The sequence below is a fragment of the Heptranchias perlo genome, chromosome 10 (assembly GCF_035084215.1).
Source record: "Heptranchias perlo isolate sHepPer1 chromosome 10, sHepPer1.hap1, whole genome shotgun sequence".
Lineage (NCBI taxonomy): Eukaryota > Metazoa > Chordata > Chondrichthyes > Hexanchiformes > Hexanchidae > Heptranchias > Heptranchias perlo.
In genome coordinates, this window is record NC_090334.1 from 35,364,182 (window position 1) to 35,381,012 (window position 16,831).

Here is a 16,831-nt window from a genome sequence, read left to right on the forward strand (position 1 = left end):
ATATGTACGATCTGCTGAATGCACTGCAGCAACTCAGTAAGGTCACTTAAGACAGAACCTCCCACACCTACAATCTCTATCACTGAGAAGGATGGAGCAGAATTGCTGTGAAAAACCATCACTTTCAAGTAACCCTCCAAGTCACACAACATCCTGACTTGGACGTAAATCACCATTCTTCATTGTCATTGGGTCAATATCCTGGAATTCTCTACCTAACACCATCGTAAGAGCACCATCAATATATCTACTGCACAAGGAGTAGGCTCAGCACCACCTTCTCAGGACAACTAGTGATGAGCAATAAATGCGTCCTTTCCAGCCTCACCCACGTCCCAAGAAATCATTTTTAAAATAGCCACTGAACTGCTTAGGCCTCAGCTGGAGTATTGTGTCCAATTCTGGGCCACACCTTTGGAAGGATGTCAAGGCTATGGAGAGGGTACAGGGGCGATTTACAAGAATGGTCCCAGGGATGGAGGACTTCAGTAATGTGGAGAGACTAAAGAAGCTGGGATTGTTCTCCTTAGCGTAGAGAAGGTTATGGGGAGGTTTAATACAGGTGTTCAAAATTATGAAGGCTTTTGATAGTGTAAATAAAGAGAAACTGTTTCCACTGGCAGGAGAGTCAGTAACCAGAAGACGCAAATTTAAGATAATTGGCAAAAGAACCAGAAGGGAAATGAGAAGAATTTTTTTTCCACAGCGAGTTGGTATGATCTGGAGTGCACTGCCTGAAAGGGTGATGGAAGCAGATTCAAAAACAACTTTCAAATGGGAATTGGATATATATTTGAAAAGTAAAAAATTGCAGGGCTATGGGGAAAGAGCAGGGGAGTGGGACAAATTGGATAGCTCCTTTAAAGCACAGGCACGATGGGCTGAATGGCTTCCATCTGTGCTATATGATTCTATGAACTGAAATGTCAGCCAAGAATGGGATTCAAAGGTAGGCACTCTGATAGTTGAACATCTTAAAGTCGTTGTGTCTAACCTATTTGTCTTCATTGGCCAAATAGATATATACCATGGAACCTCGGAGGTCACTTATAAAGTTTAAATCAATGCTGCTGTTAATTTGCATATATCTCAAATTGCTGACACAATCAGAATTTGATGTTCTCGGTTAGGATTTATCCACCATTAAGATAAGAGTGTTAAAAACAGCCCATTCCAAACCTCCAAGCCCACAAAATCCAAACAGGTCAAACAAGCAAATAAAAAATATAAATGCAAATAGTCTGAGTTGCCTGAACTTCAAGGGCTGGATTACATGGGCTCGGGGGCCACAGCTGGTCCTAGGAAGACAGGTTGGGCATCCATGCCACTAAACCAACTGCATCCCAAGCATCTTTAAAATTCAAATCAAACAGCCCTACAAAGCTAGTAACAAATGGATTGGAATTGGCAGGAAGGCTGGGGACATGTTACAATGGAATGTTGCTAAGGGTACCACTTTAATCTGAGGAGAAAGTTCTACTAATGATCTTCCGACAAATATCCCTGGCACCAAGTATTGATCCTCCTGATACTGAACTCTAGCATCCGGACCCACATCCTCTTGCTATTCCGTGTCCAGTCCTTTCTGAATTGCCAAGTTGTGAAGGGCAAAACAAGTAACTACGAAGTGAGAGACCCACTTGGAGCAGTGCCCATCCTAGTCTATCAAGGCAGCAAAATCTTGCCTTCAAACCCCCTACAGTCCTCTCAATGACCACTCTGGTGGATGCATGGGCCTCGTTGTAGAGATGTTCTGCTGGTGAGTTTGGCCGTCAATGTAGGATTTTGAGCCATGGAAGCAAGGAGTACATCTTGTCTCTAAGAAGCCACCTTGACAATTTAACTGTCTTCTCTGGAGTGTCTCATGGCAAATGCATCGTGACAACTCCCTGCAAATTTGGATTCAATGTAACTGATCACAGATAATTTGAACAAATGAGGGAATGGAATCCTTTTGAGAAAATTCAATGGCTCCACAGTAGGAGCTTGCAATGAACTCAGAGGAATCAAGCAACTTGGTAAAACTGAACAGCCCTTTCATGTTGCTGTCTAAGAGTTTTCACAAAATGGATGAATTCCCCAGTTCTCCTGTAGATTGTTTTGTTGCCCTTGCACATGCAGGCTCAAATGGCTTCTTGACTGATGACCCACAAAGATTTCTTGATCTGCCATTACACTCTTATCATAGTTACAGGTGTAGATTTGAAAGGGTGTAGGGAGCATACTCGTGGTGGGAATGGAAAATTACATGTAATTCAAATTTAAAGGATGAAAACAATTAAAGGAGAGTATCACAATACGGGGATAAAAGTTCTGAAAGACTTTGGAGAGCCTCAAAGGCCACCTAAACCCATAGCAGTCTTTTTCAAGGCTGGAATGGCGGGGGACTAAGAAGAAGCAAAAATGAAGGGAAAGGAAACTCAATGTGTGTAGGCATAAGGCAACAGGCAAGTGGTGAAGCAGCCCAACAACCTACCCTGTATATGATGGTTGCTCAAATGTAGATGATGCTGCTTTGGGTGGTTGTGAGGATGATTGCCCTCTGTGCCACTCCATAGTATAGCCCCCATAAGTCAACAATGCAGCATGATTGCAAGAAGGTGCAGCCAAGACTCAGGCCACAGCAGGCCATTTGTTATGGAGTCTCCCATCGAATTAACAGTTGAGTCTCAGTTGTTGTGGGTGCGCTGATAGGAGAAGAATCCAATCCTGAATGCACATATACGGCCGTACATATCTCATTGAAAGTCACATGAGGCAGGTAAATGAATTGTCTCGTTTACCGGGTACTTGGCAGCTAGATCGTGCAACCTCACAACCTTAAATTCATTCAAACAGCACAAAGGGTCATAAGAACAAAAGTGCTAGCAGTGGGGGGGGGAACAAAATAAAAATGAAGAAAACAGTTAATCAATGGCTAAAACAGATTTACTATTATATTACTGTGTCCTTTCCAGTGCCTCCAGGTTACTTATTGCCACCTTGTGACCCATGATGTGTTTCAAATGGACATTCTATACATTTGGTACCCTGCACACCATTTCCCATTTTTCTGGCTTGCAGGACACCAAATATAAAGAATATCCATTTGAAGTAGACACCCAGAAAGTAATACGCAAGTGAAGTTCCTGCCTGTTTGAGGTTGGCACTTCTACTGCCACTCGTCCTGCCCACAGGAAAATATGTTGGGATACAAACTCAGCCCATTTCTGATGGGACAGGACTTCAGTAAACCTTTCGAGACTGGCCACCTGATTTAAGGCACAATAGGCAGCCAACATCGGAAAATTCATCCTCACGTGTCTCGGTATCCTGAGTTTCAACTCAAAATTCCTGAACTTTAGTAGTTTCAAAGAAACCAGAACCTATCACAAGCCAAAACTAAGCTCATTTAGTAATACTGTATACATTTATATTTGTTCGGTTTACAATGATCATCAAGTCAAAGCATTTTGAAACTACTGGTCATCAAATTCTGCTGCTTTATATTGGCACAGTTTGAAAAAGACAGGAAAGAACCTGGAGAAAACTTAAGTTTCAGAAGAAAATTAACAAATCTATGTGATCATATCCACTTGTTGAAAAAACAAATTTGAATTTATAAAATGCCATCACAAGTAGGTAAACTTGCCATACGATAATCTTCCATAGCCATAAGTAGATCATTGTTCTCTTCGTACATCTCAGCTCTTCTAAAATAGACGTCATCATCAGGTCTGCACTTGAGTCCCTGAGAATAATTTATGATCGCCATTGTAATGTCCCCTTTGTTTCTATAAATGTCTGCCTTTGATGTGTAAGCATCTAACAGCAAAAAATTGATAACATAGTAAATAACTTTATATAAACTTGATTCAATTTTGTGGAAGTAGTTTCCAAAATCCTTGTACATGAGGTAGGCAAATGAGTTGCCTCATGTGCCAGATCTTGCAACCTCAGCCTCAAATTCATTCAAACAGCACAAAGGGTCATAAGAACAAAAGTTCAAAAGAACAAAACTCATTTACCTGCCTCATGTACAAAGCCTTATTTTAATGACAGGAAATGCAAAATGAAAAGAAAAAATTCTGATTAAAAAAAAACTACAATCTTATGAAACTATATCTAGCTTAAAATTATTTTGTTCGTATTGTTAATATTTTATTCCACATATTAATTCTAAGATGTTAATTAATAAAATTTGTTTGAAATTAGCAACAATGCTAGAGGCATTGGCCCAGAATTTACTGTAGCAGGGCAACGAACGGTGCCCGCCGTTAGTTAGACTTGCCCTTGCCCGTTTAATCTCATTGATATTTTGTGCCGTAAATTGCTGCAAGTGTGAGATGGAAATGGCGTGGCGCCCTCTACAGGGCATCTGGGATCTGAGTGAACAGCATAAGCAATTGTGTATCTCCTTAACCAATCAAATTAACAGCACAAGGACTGAGAAGGAAGTGTTAAGTTAGAATAGTGAATTCAATGTCAAATAAGGTACAGAAAGAGAAATAAAGAGGGAAAGAAAGATTGGATTCAGAGAGAAAGAAAAAAAGAGACAGAAAGCATAAGAAAAAAAATGTAATTTAAATCTTTTTTAAAATCTCCAACAATAATTAAAATCTGAAGGAATGAGACTCCACACTTGTAATAGTTAATTTTCAATGCCAGAGAGGTTGACTGCCAGTAATTAACACTTATCACATCGTTAAAAGGGTACTTAGACATGAAATGACTTAACTTAACTTTAAATGGCGAGTTTGGTTCAAATCTACCATGCAAATACAGGAACTTCACGCCGTTCAATGTATTTCAATGGTGAGGTAGACAGCGAGATGCCATTTTCACAAAGCTAACGACGGATTTCCGCATTTAACCACATATCTGCCCGCGCCTGAAGTTGCTTTATGTATAAATAACAGTAAGCGCCATTAGCCTCACTGTTATTTTGACAGCAAATTCTGGGCCCATTATATTTATTTATCTGCAATTATAAATCCTGTGTAATTAAATATCTAAACATATATTTTCCAGTTGTAAATATGATTGAACGGAACAATTCTGGCTAAATCTGAAAAATATAAAACAAATAATTTAGTTATCATACCTGCATGATTTTTATTGTGTCTAAGCACAAAATTCAGATCATCTAGTGCATCAGATGTTCTCATCTGAAGAAGGTAAATGAAATGTCTGTGCCAATAGGCATTAACCAATGACGGTTCTAATTTAATGGCCTAAATCAAAAACAATTAAATTAATATTTGAATGGAATTTTCGTTATTTACATTTTTTGACCAATGATAAACACAAGCACTATAAACAAATCCTTACTGCATTTGCAGTTAATAAGTTATTCAATCAAACAAAAACAATAATAAATTCATGTATGTAAAAAAAAAGAGAATGCTCCACTACTACCAATATAACACATACAATCCTTCAATAGACTCACACACACACAAATGTACACACAAGTGGATCTCCCATCATATTGTTCATGGTAAGTCAAATGTTGTGCTGTATTATTAAAACAGGCGTGTTATACAACATAAAGCATAGTGTATTATTCTACTAAGGTGAAATTGTGTTTAGGTTGTCTTGTGATTTTAGGGCCACATGGTCTAATGTTTATTAAGTAAATGAAGAGTTCAAGTTAATCAGAGATAAAGGAGTAAATTTTAACCCCCAAGAACAGGTGGGTTGGGGGCAGGTGAGAGTAAAAATACTCGTTTTTCAGAGCGGGACGGCATCCCAGCTCCAACACGCCTGCTTCTGGGTTTAACCCAGGCAGGTTTGTCTACGTGCGGAGAGCAGACACCAGGAAGTCCAGCTCCCACTCAAGTTGGTGGACCAATACTTAAAAGGGCAATGTACCTTATTGGGATACTCGAGATACTTAATATTTTGTATAATGGAATAATAAAATGAATTTAACCTTACCTGTTCAGGTTTCCCATCGCTTCCCATTCACATCAGGTGAAAGCAGGCGGGAAGGGCCGGATACATGAGGTGAGTGCCTTTATTGCACTGCTTGTGGGCCCAGAGGAACAGCAGTGCTTCACCCAGGCCCAACAAGCACACCTGGCCAACAGGTCCCCCGCGATCAGCCAACGCTCCCCCCAATGATGCCCACCCCCCATAGTGGATGCTCCCCCCCCACCTCCCAATGGGGGACCCTCCTCCCCCCGTGGTCGACCCCACCTACCTCCAGCTCTTCACCCAACCTCCAGCAACCTCTGATTTCTTCATTAGCCCTCCAATTTTCTCCCAGGCATCCCCTCCTCGATCTTCTCCCCGGCCCCCACCCGATCCTCTCCCCAGCCTATGATCCCTCCCTCCCTCTGATCCCCAGCTGCGGCCTGCTGCAGCAGGTCTTCCTGGCCAACAGCCAGCCAGCCTGTCAATCAGGATGGATGCCGGGTGCGAAACCCGGAAGTGAAATTGATGGGCCTCATGCGACCCGCCCACTTACCTTCTGGGTTTCACATCCGGAAATCTTCCCCCGATCCCTTCCTGGCTCTCAGTTAAAATTCACCCCCAAGTCTCAATTCGTCACTTGCAAACTGGAATGTCATTATCAGTTCCAGGCTCCAGTTCAGAAGCACCAGCATTGCAAGATTTTTTGCAGCTGTAACAAAAAATGTAAGGTGAGCAGCTCCTTGAATCAACCTGAAACTGGTAGATCTCCCATTGAGTTATTCATGGTAAATCAGAGGATGTGCAGTTTTAGAACGATAAATTTTGTATAAAACAGAATTCTGTATAAAACTGCTGTGTGCAGGCATGTGTCCCTTTATGGCTAGAAGGCAAAACTGCTCTGCATTATTGAAATCAATTACAAGCCGATTGCTTTTAGCAGATCTTCAGGTCAATTAGAGGTCATACTGACATATAAACATTCAAAACAGAACAGGAAGAGACCAGTGGTTCCTGACCCATCCTAACTGTGCAACCCACACGCGTCATCAATTTCATCCCAACCTATCTTTGCGGCCATGCAATCTCCTGCCAGAGGGAAAAATTCCCCAAAAAACCCTTAGGCCGATTTAGAGGAAAAAAATGGGAAATTCCTCTTCAATCTATGAATCTCGGAAAGCAACCAAGCAAGCTCCAGGAGACCACAGTTACTGATATCATTAGTACCTGTGAACTCGAGATGTCTTCCAATCACAATCAATCCAATTCCTGTCCAGCTATCTTTTGAACAGTTGCAATGAATGCACCTCACTGCACACACTAACCAACTATTACAGAGGTTGATGACTCTCTGCGAAAAGAAGTACTATCTAGCATCTGCCCTAAATCCATGCTTTTGTACCTTTTCCTGATACCTGCTAGTTCTCTGCTGCCTATCCAGCTCAAATAACCTATCCACATGGACAGAATCATCATATCCCAGTCAGTCAATGATTTTCCAAAGTAAACAGTCCCAGTTCTCTAAGCCTACCCTGATATCAAAGGGCCCTTGATCTAGGTATCAATCGAGTGTCTCTCCTTTGAATATTTTCCAGCACACTTTTGGCTCGTAATGAACATGCGCTTCCTGCATGCTATATTGGAAGCTTAGGAGGCCCAAATACCTTGGAAATGAAATTGGAGAACTCAATCGGAAGTAAGTAAAATGAAGAGGTAAGTTTACTCATGACAGAAAAGTGTAACAGATAGGCATGATGGAAACAGTGTGATGAAGAAAGCATGACTGGAGAGTATTTAAGAAGTCAGTGTAACATCATCAAACTTTTAAAATAGAGATAGATGTTAACTCAATCCTTACACCGCGTTTACCAGCAAATAAATAAAATCATGAAAAGATGGAAATGCATAGCACTTCACTTAGCATCTGAAAGAGAAAGAAAGCTTATTGTTTTGGATATGATTCTTGATTAAAACTGCTTTCAAATTTCCAGTAATCAGTTTTTCTTTTTCTCTCTCAATTCTCAACTAATTATTCTTCATACTATAAAAAGGCAAGTAAAGTACATACATTTGGACTAATAACAAATAAAACATTGAAAAACATAATGCTGCACTAGATTGTACTGACTATAAAGTAATACAGGACAGCTTCCAACAATATTATAACAAATCTAGTATCTTCAATTCTGAATGCACCTACATTGTTTAAATCTTCCATGGCGGACTTTAGCTGTCCTAATTTTCTGTACAAAGCTCCTCGCCGGCAGTAATTAAATGCAGTGGATTCACCCTTTACATTTATGAGGTGTATTAGTTTACTAACTTCAGACTGCAAGGCAGCCTGAGTGACTACAGGATCAGGAACCGTAGGATCCAAATAATAAGGATACACTTCCGTTTTTTCTTGTTCCCTTGACGGCAGTAAATTCTGTAGTTGTATCTCCCTCAGTTTGCTATGCAAATGAGAAGGTTCTTCTTCTTTAAGAACCAGCAGGCTCTCCTTTTCATCAGTATCTGTTCCATTGGATTCCTTCAATGGAGGGAAGATTTCATCAAACCATGTGTTCCAAATAGTTCTGACCCATTCTCTGACAACTACCCGCTTACTGATTCCTCCTTGCACCTTTATATATGCTTCAAAGTCAAAAAAGGAAGGAAGGCTAGAGCTTCGCTGGAGATTGGTACTACAAGGTTCTTTCTTGCTGATCACATTCAGACGAATTGCTGAAGGCAGAGATTCCCGTCTGTTGAAGAGAGTTTAAATGTTAAATTATAAATTATAATCTGCAATGTTATTATAATTTTAATCAATTGTTTTAAAATGAAAATTAATAAACCTAATGAGAACTCTTGGAGGCATTGCCAGTTTTTGGGAAACAAAAGCTAGCTTTTGTAAGGATAATGTTTTTCGCATACGAACTTTATTTTTTTTTCGGTAAATCGCTTTTTTTGTTGTTGTTGTTTCAATAACCATTTTTTGTATTACTGAAGCCCCATTTAGAGGCTGCTTTTTTTCAACAGGTGCTTTGTTTGATGATTCTGAATCCAACAACTGAGGAACTTCTGTAGTATGATTGTCTTTTGATGGATGTTTCTTTGCATGTCCATGTTCCATAGTTGTCCGTAACGAAGTCTCAATTAATTGTTGCCTCTGGAGTTCAATTTCCTTCATCGTACTTTGAAAACGAGTAGCTATCTTCAGCATCGCCTCATCATCAAAAACATGGAGGTCTGGTAAAGATTTACACTTGTAAATCAAAGGCTGGTCAACAACGTCACTCAAAGGTACATATATAATTAGTCTCGGCTTTATTTCAGCATGGTATACTGTAGGTTCCGAGATCATTGCCTGAGTTGCAAGGAAAATAAAATTCTTTTACTTCTCTGTACTGCCTATACCAAATATAAAACAAAGTTGTTAATATAAAAATGTTGTTAAATTTTCTTTCTTTCTCTTTCAAACAGCTAATACATTCTGGTCTTTTATTGCCAAAATAAATACATTTTAAAATATAAAAAGAGCACATATGCAAAAGGTGTATTCACTGCTAATAATTAACTTTAATATTTATAACATACATATAAAAATGTCTTTTGGAAAGATTTTCTAATATTTTGAAATAGACAATGCAAATATCCCATTATTTACAAGGCAACTCTATCTAGGGTCTTCTGTCCTGTATTTATAAAAACAAAATACCCAATGTGATTTTTTTTTTCTTCAAATTCAGTCAATCATGGTGTAAAATGTAAAAGGTACCTTAAAGCCACTGTTTCTAAACGGCTCGTTGGAAGAATAAAATGAAAATGATCGTAGATCTGGTAATGATTTGTGCTTTTTGAACATTGTCCTTAACTGAAACAAAATAGATATAATTTACTAGAAACTAAAGTCCTTCACATAATTATTTCAAAACATGGCTGATTTAACAAGATCATTGAATACCACACTGGGTAAAATCACAAAATCACTGCACTGGTCAGAAATTGAAAGGTTGCCTAGTAACTAGGCAACGAAGCACTGGTCTCTAAGTTACAAGGGCCAAGTTTAAATCCCACTCCAAACTGATGTTCACATTCTGGCTTCTTCCAAGAGAACAAACTGTCACAGCTAAGTCATCTGGCAGAGGAGGCCTAAGCTTTCCGTGTGGGGCTCGAAGGAGCACTCCTCTGAACTCAAGCCTCTTCACTGCTGGGTAGGCCTTTTTTTCATCTGTTCATGGGATGACGCTGGCGAGGCCAGCATTTATTGCCCATCCCTTATTGCCCTTGAGAAGGTGGTGGTGAGCTGCCTTCTTGAACTGCTGCAGTCCATGTGGTGAAGGTTCTCCCACAGTGCTGTTAGGAAGGGTGTTCCAGGATTTTGACCCAGCGACGATGAAGGAACGGCGATATATTTCCAAGTCGGGATGGTGTGTGACTTGGAGGGGAATGTGCAGGTGGTGTTGTTCCCATGTGCATGCTGCTCTTGTCCTTCTAGGGCCTGACGGGAAACTCACTGCTGCTTCCTGCTCAGGGTGCCTAGTAATTGGCACCCAACTGCGATTTTTACATCATTGAGACCCACCATCCATATTTTTAAAAGCACCCCGCTGGCTGTCCTTGGCGCCTGTTCAGGAGAGCCAAAATCTGGCCTGTAGTTAAAATTGGAGCCCCTATTACTAAATTAATTGAATCTACTTTTTTCCTGCACTTTTGAAAAACCTTTTACAATTTACTAGTTATTGCCACACTAACATGGATGGCGCTTCTGGCTTAGTGGTAGCAATCCTGCCTCTGAGCCAGAAGACGAAGGGTTCAAACCCCGCTCCAAACAGCCCCCAACAAGTGGAGACGACAATGTGGTCTCTAAATACTGGGTTGACATCTAGTGGGGTACTCGCGTCTGGACGGAGCGAACCCCCCCTCCTCCATCATAAAGGGTAGGTGCTGCTGTTTAGCCTCGGTCACAGCCCACCTACAAGAATGTATTCTGAAGATGGAAACCACCTCAACTAGTCTTTCCTAATAAGTGGCTCAAGAATCTCATGTGTGAGACTTAAGTTAGGACCTGCCTTAGGGCTGAACACAGGCAGACGGACAGACCTTGCAAACATTTAAAAGAAATTTCACATTTTTTTTAATTCGGCCCCGCAGTTTCTCCACTCCAATCCAGGTTAAAGATTTACAGACTTCACAGTGGTAACAGCAACTGCGGAATACCTTTTCAAAAGTGAAAAATATCTCAGAAACATACTGAATGCCACCACATGGTGAAGGAGGCGGGGTGGGGGGGGACTATTATGCAAGAAGAGCATAGGTTTAAACATTATTCTTTCATTTCTGAAACTTGAGCTAAATTTACCTCCAGAGCGGTATCCGGAGGCTGGCCAGTGGAACACGTTGGATGGATGACTGGTAGACCTGCCAGGAGGCCTGGGCCTCATTTGCATCGGGCCAGTGGGCTGCAGCCAGAATAGGGTTGCCAACCCTCCAGGATTGTCCTGGAATCTCCAGGAATTAAAGATTAATCTCCTGGACACTGTTGCAAGCAACCCAGGAGAAAACTCCCGGTGGCATTAAAAAAATGTTTCTTTCCATTTTTTTTGAACACTTCTGTTTATTAGTTATAAAAATATTGGAGATGGGAAGAAAAGGCTGTTTTACTGGACAAGGTGGTTGAAGGCAGGAGGTCATGTGTTGAAGCCTCCAGGAATACACCCAACCAGAGATGGCAACCCTAAACCAGAAACCGAGCTCACTGTAATTCAGGCAGCACGTCCAGCCTCCAGGCTTGAGGAAGGTAGGTTCCTGGAAAAGGGGGGCCCCCAATTGGTGGAAGACGGTGCCAGAGTGGCAGTGGCCAAGCCTGGATTTGTGGGACCGGGAGGAGCACATCAGCTGATACTGGCTGAAACGTGGATGTCATATGGACCTCAATTTAAGTATTTTAATCAGCTTGGCGCCATCTTCAGGCGACCACCCGGGCTGCCTGCTCAGGGGACTCCAGCAAAATGGCGGCGGCCACCACAACAGCAGCAACGGGCACTAGGTTCGAACACTTCCTTTTTCGGCCACCAGCACCCCGGGTAGGAGGTCTGATGATTCAATCCAAAATCTAGCCCAGACTAACGGGATGCTTTATTTGCTGGCTGAAAGGGCAGTTGAAACAAGTCTGGGTGATTCAGTTCCTAGTGGGCTTGGGCTTACAGCAGAAAACTGTCTCTAACCATGCATGCATTAGCAATCTTACGCAGAGAGACCACAGAATGACTGGTGCAGAAAACAAAAAGAAAATATCCCACTGCCGGGGCTGAGGCACACAGTTAGGGCGGAAGAAAGAGAGCTGAATATGTCAGCTTCTGGATAAAGAGCATTGGACAATAATCTCGGGGTCCTGCCATGAAAAGAAAGATGGTGGCAGAGCATCCAACTCATATGAAGACAATGGAAACCCAAAGCTAGATAAGGGTGTGTGATGATTCACCTAGCCTTGGAAATGTGGTGAAGATTCAAGCCCCATCTGCAAAGACAGACACCTTGTCATAAGTTTATTAAAGATGAACTTCTAAAAAATTATTTTTCTCAAATAAAAAAATTACTTAACAGCTACCTGTTTCAGAAAAATCCTCAAAGAAGGTGTCTTTCTATTGGTTTGAAGTAGCCTTTTAAAACTTTAAATCAGCCTCCATTTAAACAATTAGAGCATTCACGCCATGGGCAGTACATTACTGCAGTTGCCCCAACTCAATTATGAGTTTTTTATATTCCAGAAAAGATGTATCACAAGATGCTATTAATGATATCATATACTCTATGGGCCCGATTTTAGCACCCGCTATCGGGTGCGTTCTCGGCGGGGGGGGCCTCGAAAATCGTGAAATGCAGGAGCCCGACCGGATCCCGCCTCGATCCCGCCCACTTCCGGGTTCCCCGCTGATGCGCCGGCGTGCGCGCGCAGCCCCAGCTGGTGGGAATCCCGCAGGCAATTAAAGCCAGCGGGATGCCACTTGAGAGTATTTATTTAGCTATTTCAGGTCATTAACTGACCTGATTGAGCTGTTTTATTAGGAAGGGTGGGATTTTACCTTGAACTGAGACTGTTTCCCATAATGGGGGAAACACTCTCACTCCAAACGGACGTGTTGCAGCCAGCAGCCTGTGGCAGCTGGCAAGGTGCATTCCACAGGTGGGGGGGAGAGCCTTCACCAACGCAGGAGGACACTCCGTAACATAGGGCAACGCTTGCCCTCCACCACCCTCCTCCAAGCAAGAAGATTCACCGACGTGGAACCGTAACCCCGGTGCGAGGACACACTTACCTACAGTGCACAACCCCTCAGACCTACACCTGCCAGATGGGGGCCGCCTTGACATCCTCGGAGGACGAACAGCATCACCAGCCCCAGCAGCCTCGCAATCCACGCCGTCCGCCTCAGAGACGTGGATCCCCACAACACGGTGCTGTGGCACACCCACCTGCACAGCAGGAGGGAGGGCAACCGCAGAGAGAGATGCGTCGCAGGAGGCACTACCCTCCGCACAGGGTCTACAGACCGAGGCTCAACTTCATGGACCTCTCTGAGCAGCAGTGCATACGGAGGCTCAGAGTCACTCGCCAGGTAGTCGCCGACATCTGCAGCCTCCTTAATGACGAGCTGCTCCCGGATGGACCAAGCAGCATCTTCTTACCCGTCGCCGTCAAAGTCACCACTGCCCTCAACTTCTTTGCCTCCGGATCCTTCCAGGGTGCCACCGGGGACATCACCGGGGTCTCTCAGTCGTCTGCACACAAGTGCATAAGGCAGGTCACCGATGGGTTGTTCCACAGGGCCTCGCACTACATCAACTTCGCCATGGATGAGCGCAGCCAGATGGAGAGGGCGGTTGGATTCCATGCTGTGGCTGGCTTCCCACGGGTGCAGGGTGTAATCGATTGCACCCACATAGCAATACAGGCACCTCCACATGAGCCAGGGCTGTTCATCAACAGGAAGGGGTATCACTCCATGAACGCCCAGCTCATTTGTGACCACCGCCAGAGATTCCTACACGTGTGCGCCAGATACCCTGGCAGCTGCCACGATGCCTTCGTCCTCAGGGAGTCCACCGTCCCGCCCCTCTTCCACGCACCCAACACCGGCAACGGCTGGCTCCTCGGCGACAAGGGATATCCCCTGCACACGTGGCTTATGACACCTCTGAGGAACCCCATCACCAAACCGCAGCGTCGATATAATGACAGCCACATTGCTACCAGGTCTACAATTGAGCAGGCTATAGGGCTGCTCAAGATGCGCTTCAGGTGCCTTGATCGTTCTGGGGGAGCGCTCCAATACACGCCACTCAGAGTGGGACGAATTATAGTTGTCTGCTGTGCCCTGCACAACATGGCACAACAGAGAGGGGTTCCGCTGGAGGAGGCCCCATGCACACCCGCCACCCACATTGAGGACGACGATGAGGAGGAGGAGGAGGAGGAGGAGTACGAGCGAGAGAAGGAGGAACGACCCATGGGCCGAACACCGGCTCACCTGGATGCTCGTCAGGCCAGGGAGGCACTCATATGCCAACGGTTCTCCTAACATCACACTGTCTGAGGCATTCACATCTCATCACGTGCACAGACGAGGGTCCATACCAGCCCCCTCCACAGAAGAGTGGTGCCAGTACTCCTGCACCCACTGTATTATGCCCAATGGGTGGGACCAGGTGTTCGTCGTCATGATGAGGCGCACGGAAGGGACCTATTGCACAAGCCGCTGAAGAATGGACAAGAGGTGGCAGCAGTGGTGAGAACAATTGTGTTTATTGTGTATGTCCATTCAAGGACTAAAAATAAAAACATAACAATTTGTCAGACACCCTGGTGCATTCCCTTTGTGTTCATAAAACCTTTGCTTTACGTTTTCGTGAACCCCTACGTGGTGCTACCCCTGTGGCTCCAGCAGAGGTAGTGGCAGGTTGCTCCTGTTCGTGCCCTGACCGGGTAGATGCTTTGGGCCGACGCTCCCTGGGTTTCGGTGCCCGTGAGGGCACCTCCACAGACTGCTCCTCCTGCACCTGTGCAGGGGCAGACTCGGCCACCTGGAGAGGAGGCACCATTGCGGGCACTGGTTGAGAGGGGGGCAACGGGTGAGACGTGGGGGCACCTTGAGTGGCGTCCCCACTTCCATGTCCCCGTTCACCATCTTCCCTCTCATGGCCTAGGCCCACATCACTCCTTCCACCCTGCTGGACGGTGGTTTGGATGGCATGTGTGAGGCCTTGCAAGGCCACCTCCAATGTATCTGTCAACCTGTTTATGGCGGCAGAATGTTGCTCACCCTGAATCCGAACAGCCGTTGTCAGGGCCTGCATGGACTCAATGTTGAGCTGTGCGTGACGTTCGAGGGAGGCTAGCCTGTCCTCCACCGCAGACATTCCCGCACCTACCCGCGACACTATCTCAGAGATGCCTTCACGTCCCTGCGACACTATCTCGGCGATACCCTCCTGTACCTGTGCCACCATTCCCCTCATGCAGGAGTTGGACTCTTCCATCCTCTGCGCGATTGTGGAGAGTGCGCGTGGCACCTCTCCCAGTACCTCGGCAATGTGCTGGTGCCCCTCGACGACTCTCCTTTTGACTGGTGGCCCCCTGGGTTCAGCAACTGGGTCCGGCTGAGCAGAGCCTGGAGAAGAGTGCTCCAACCGACGCGGACCCTCCGCGGCTGATCCTGCCACCAGGGTCTGCTCATGCTCACATGTGCGTGGTGACTCACCATGTGCAATCCCAACTAATTGAGGGGGGGGACCCACCGAGGTTTGTGTATCTGCGCTGGTGGATGCTTGGCTCATATGTGACGATGCCCCCTCAGAGACCGGCATGTCCTCTGAGGAATCGCCCTCAACGGACACGGCACTCGCAGACGGCCCTGCAAGAGAACAGAGGGCAATATCAGGCATGTGGACAAATGTTGCGGTGCGGCAGATGCCAGGTGATGCTAAGATCATTCGCGATCATGAGTGCTGAGTGTCAGCTTTCCCTTACTGGACGTTTCTGCAGACCCAGCCTCGCCATCCGCCACGGACAGGCAATGTAGCGTGTGGCTAATCTCCAACACGTCCACCTCGGCGTCCGTCAGAACCACCTGGTGTGGCAGGCCCCCTCCGGTGCGTGCCCTTTCCCGGGCGTTCTTGCATCTCTTCTCCTGTGAAGGTAAAACACCAATGCGTAATTGAGTGATGATTGCATTGTGAGACGCTTCAAGCATTGGTGTGGGTGGGTTGAGCGTGTGGCAGATGGATGGGAGGATGCGTGTGCCACATCCCCATCCCATTGTATAGGGATTGGGGTGTGTGGTAGTGGTCGAGTGGGGACAGGGACGGTGGGTACGTGCAGGCACGGTGAGGATGATAGTTGAGTGGCTGTGAGGATTGTTGCGGGAGTGCTGTGGTGTCAGTGCAGAAGGGGTTGTGAGGTGTTTGAGGTGATGTGGAAGACGGAGTGTGGGAGAGTGCGTTAGTGTACTCACTTTCCCGGACCTGGTGAGGTCATTGAATCTCTTGCGACACTGGATCCAAGTTCTGGTGGTGTTGCCCCTGCTGCTGACCTCCGCCGCCACCTCCTCCCATGCCTTCCTGGTGGCGGAGCCAGGGCACTTCCTTCCGTCGCTGGGGAACAGCGTCTCCCTCCTCCTCCTTACCCCGTCCAGCAGCAGCTGGAGTGCGTGGTCTGAGAATCGTGGGGCAGCCTTACCCCTGGGTTGCTCCATGTTGCGCTACCTCTTGTTTGCAGCTGGAGGGGCATTGGTGGACTGCCCCTTTAAATAGAGCTCCACCATCGCTCAGACGTCACTGCGCATGCGCAGGCCGCCGGCACGCAACTGAGAAGCGGAGAACCCGTAACGGCCGGGTAATTACCTCAATTATCCTGCAATCGCGCGCGGGACGCACTCAATTCACCGGCCGCGTT

General features: G+C 45.3%; 1 protein-coding gene across 1 annotated transcript in view; it reads right to left on the reverse strand.

The window, feature by feature from the left end:
- The window catches only part of ttc6 (tetratricopeptide repeat domain 6), a 162,015-nt gene extending 145,384 nt beyond the window's left edge, over nucleotides 1-16,631 (reverse strand). Inside the window, exons 1-6 of the mRNA XM_067992173.1 lie at nucleotides 16,563-16,631; nucleotides 15,908-16,067; nucleotides 8,946-9,126; nucleotides 8,096-8,639; nucleotides 5,084-5,213; nucleotides 3,632-3,804 (exon numbers count right to left, since the gene is read on the reverse strand). Of these exons, the coding sequence (XP_067848274.1) occupies nucleotides 3,632-3,804; nucleotides 5,084-5,213; nucleotides 8,096-8,639; nucleotides 8,946-9,126; nucleotides 15,908-16,067; nucleotides 16,563-16,631 (1,257 nt within the window). The remainder of the gene's footprint in view (nucleotides 1-3,631; nucleotides 3,805-5,083; nucleotides 5,214-8,095; nucleotides 8,640-8,945; nucleotides 9,127-15,907; nucleotides 16,068-16,562) is intronic.
- Nucleotides 16,632-16,831: the final 200 nt, after the last annotated feature.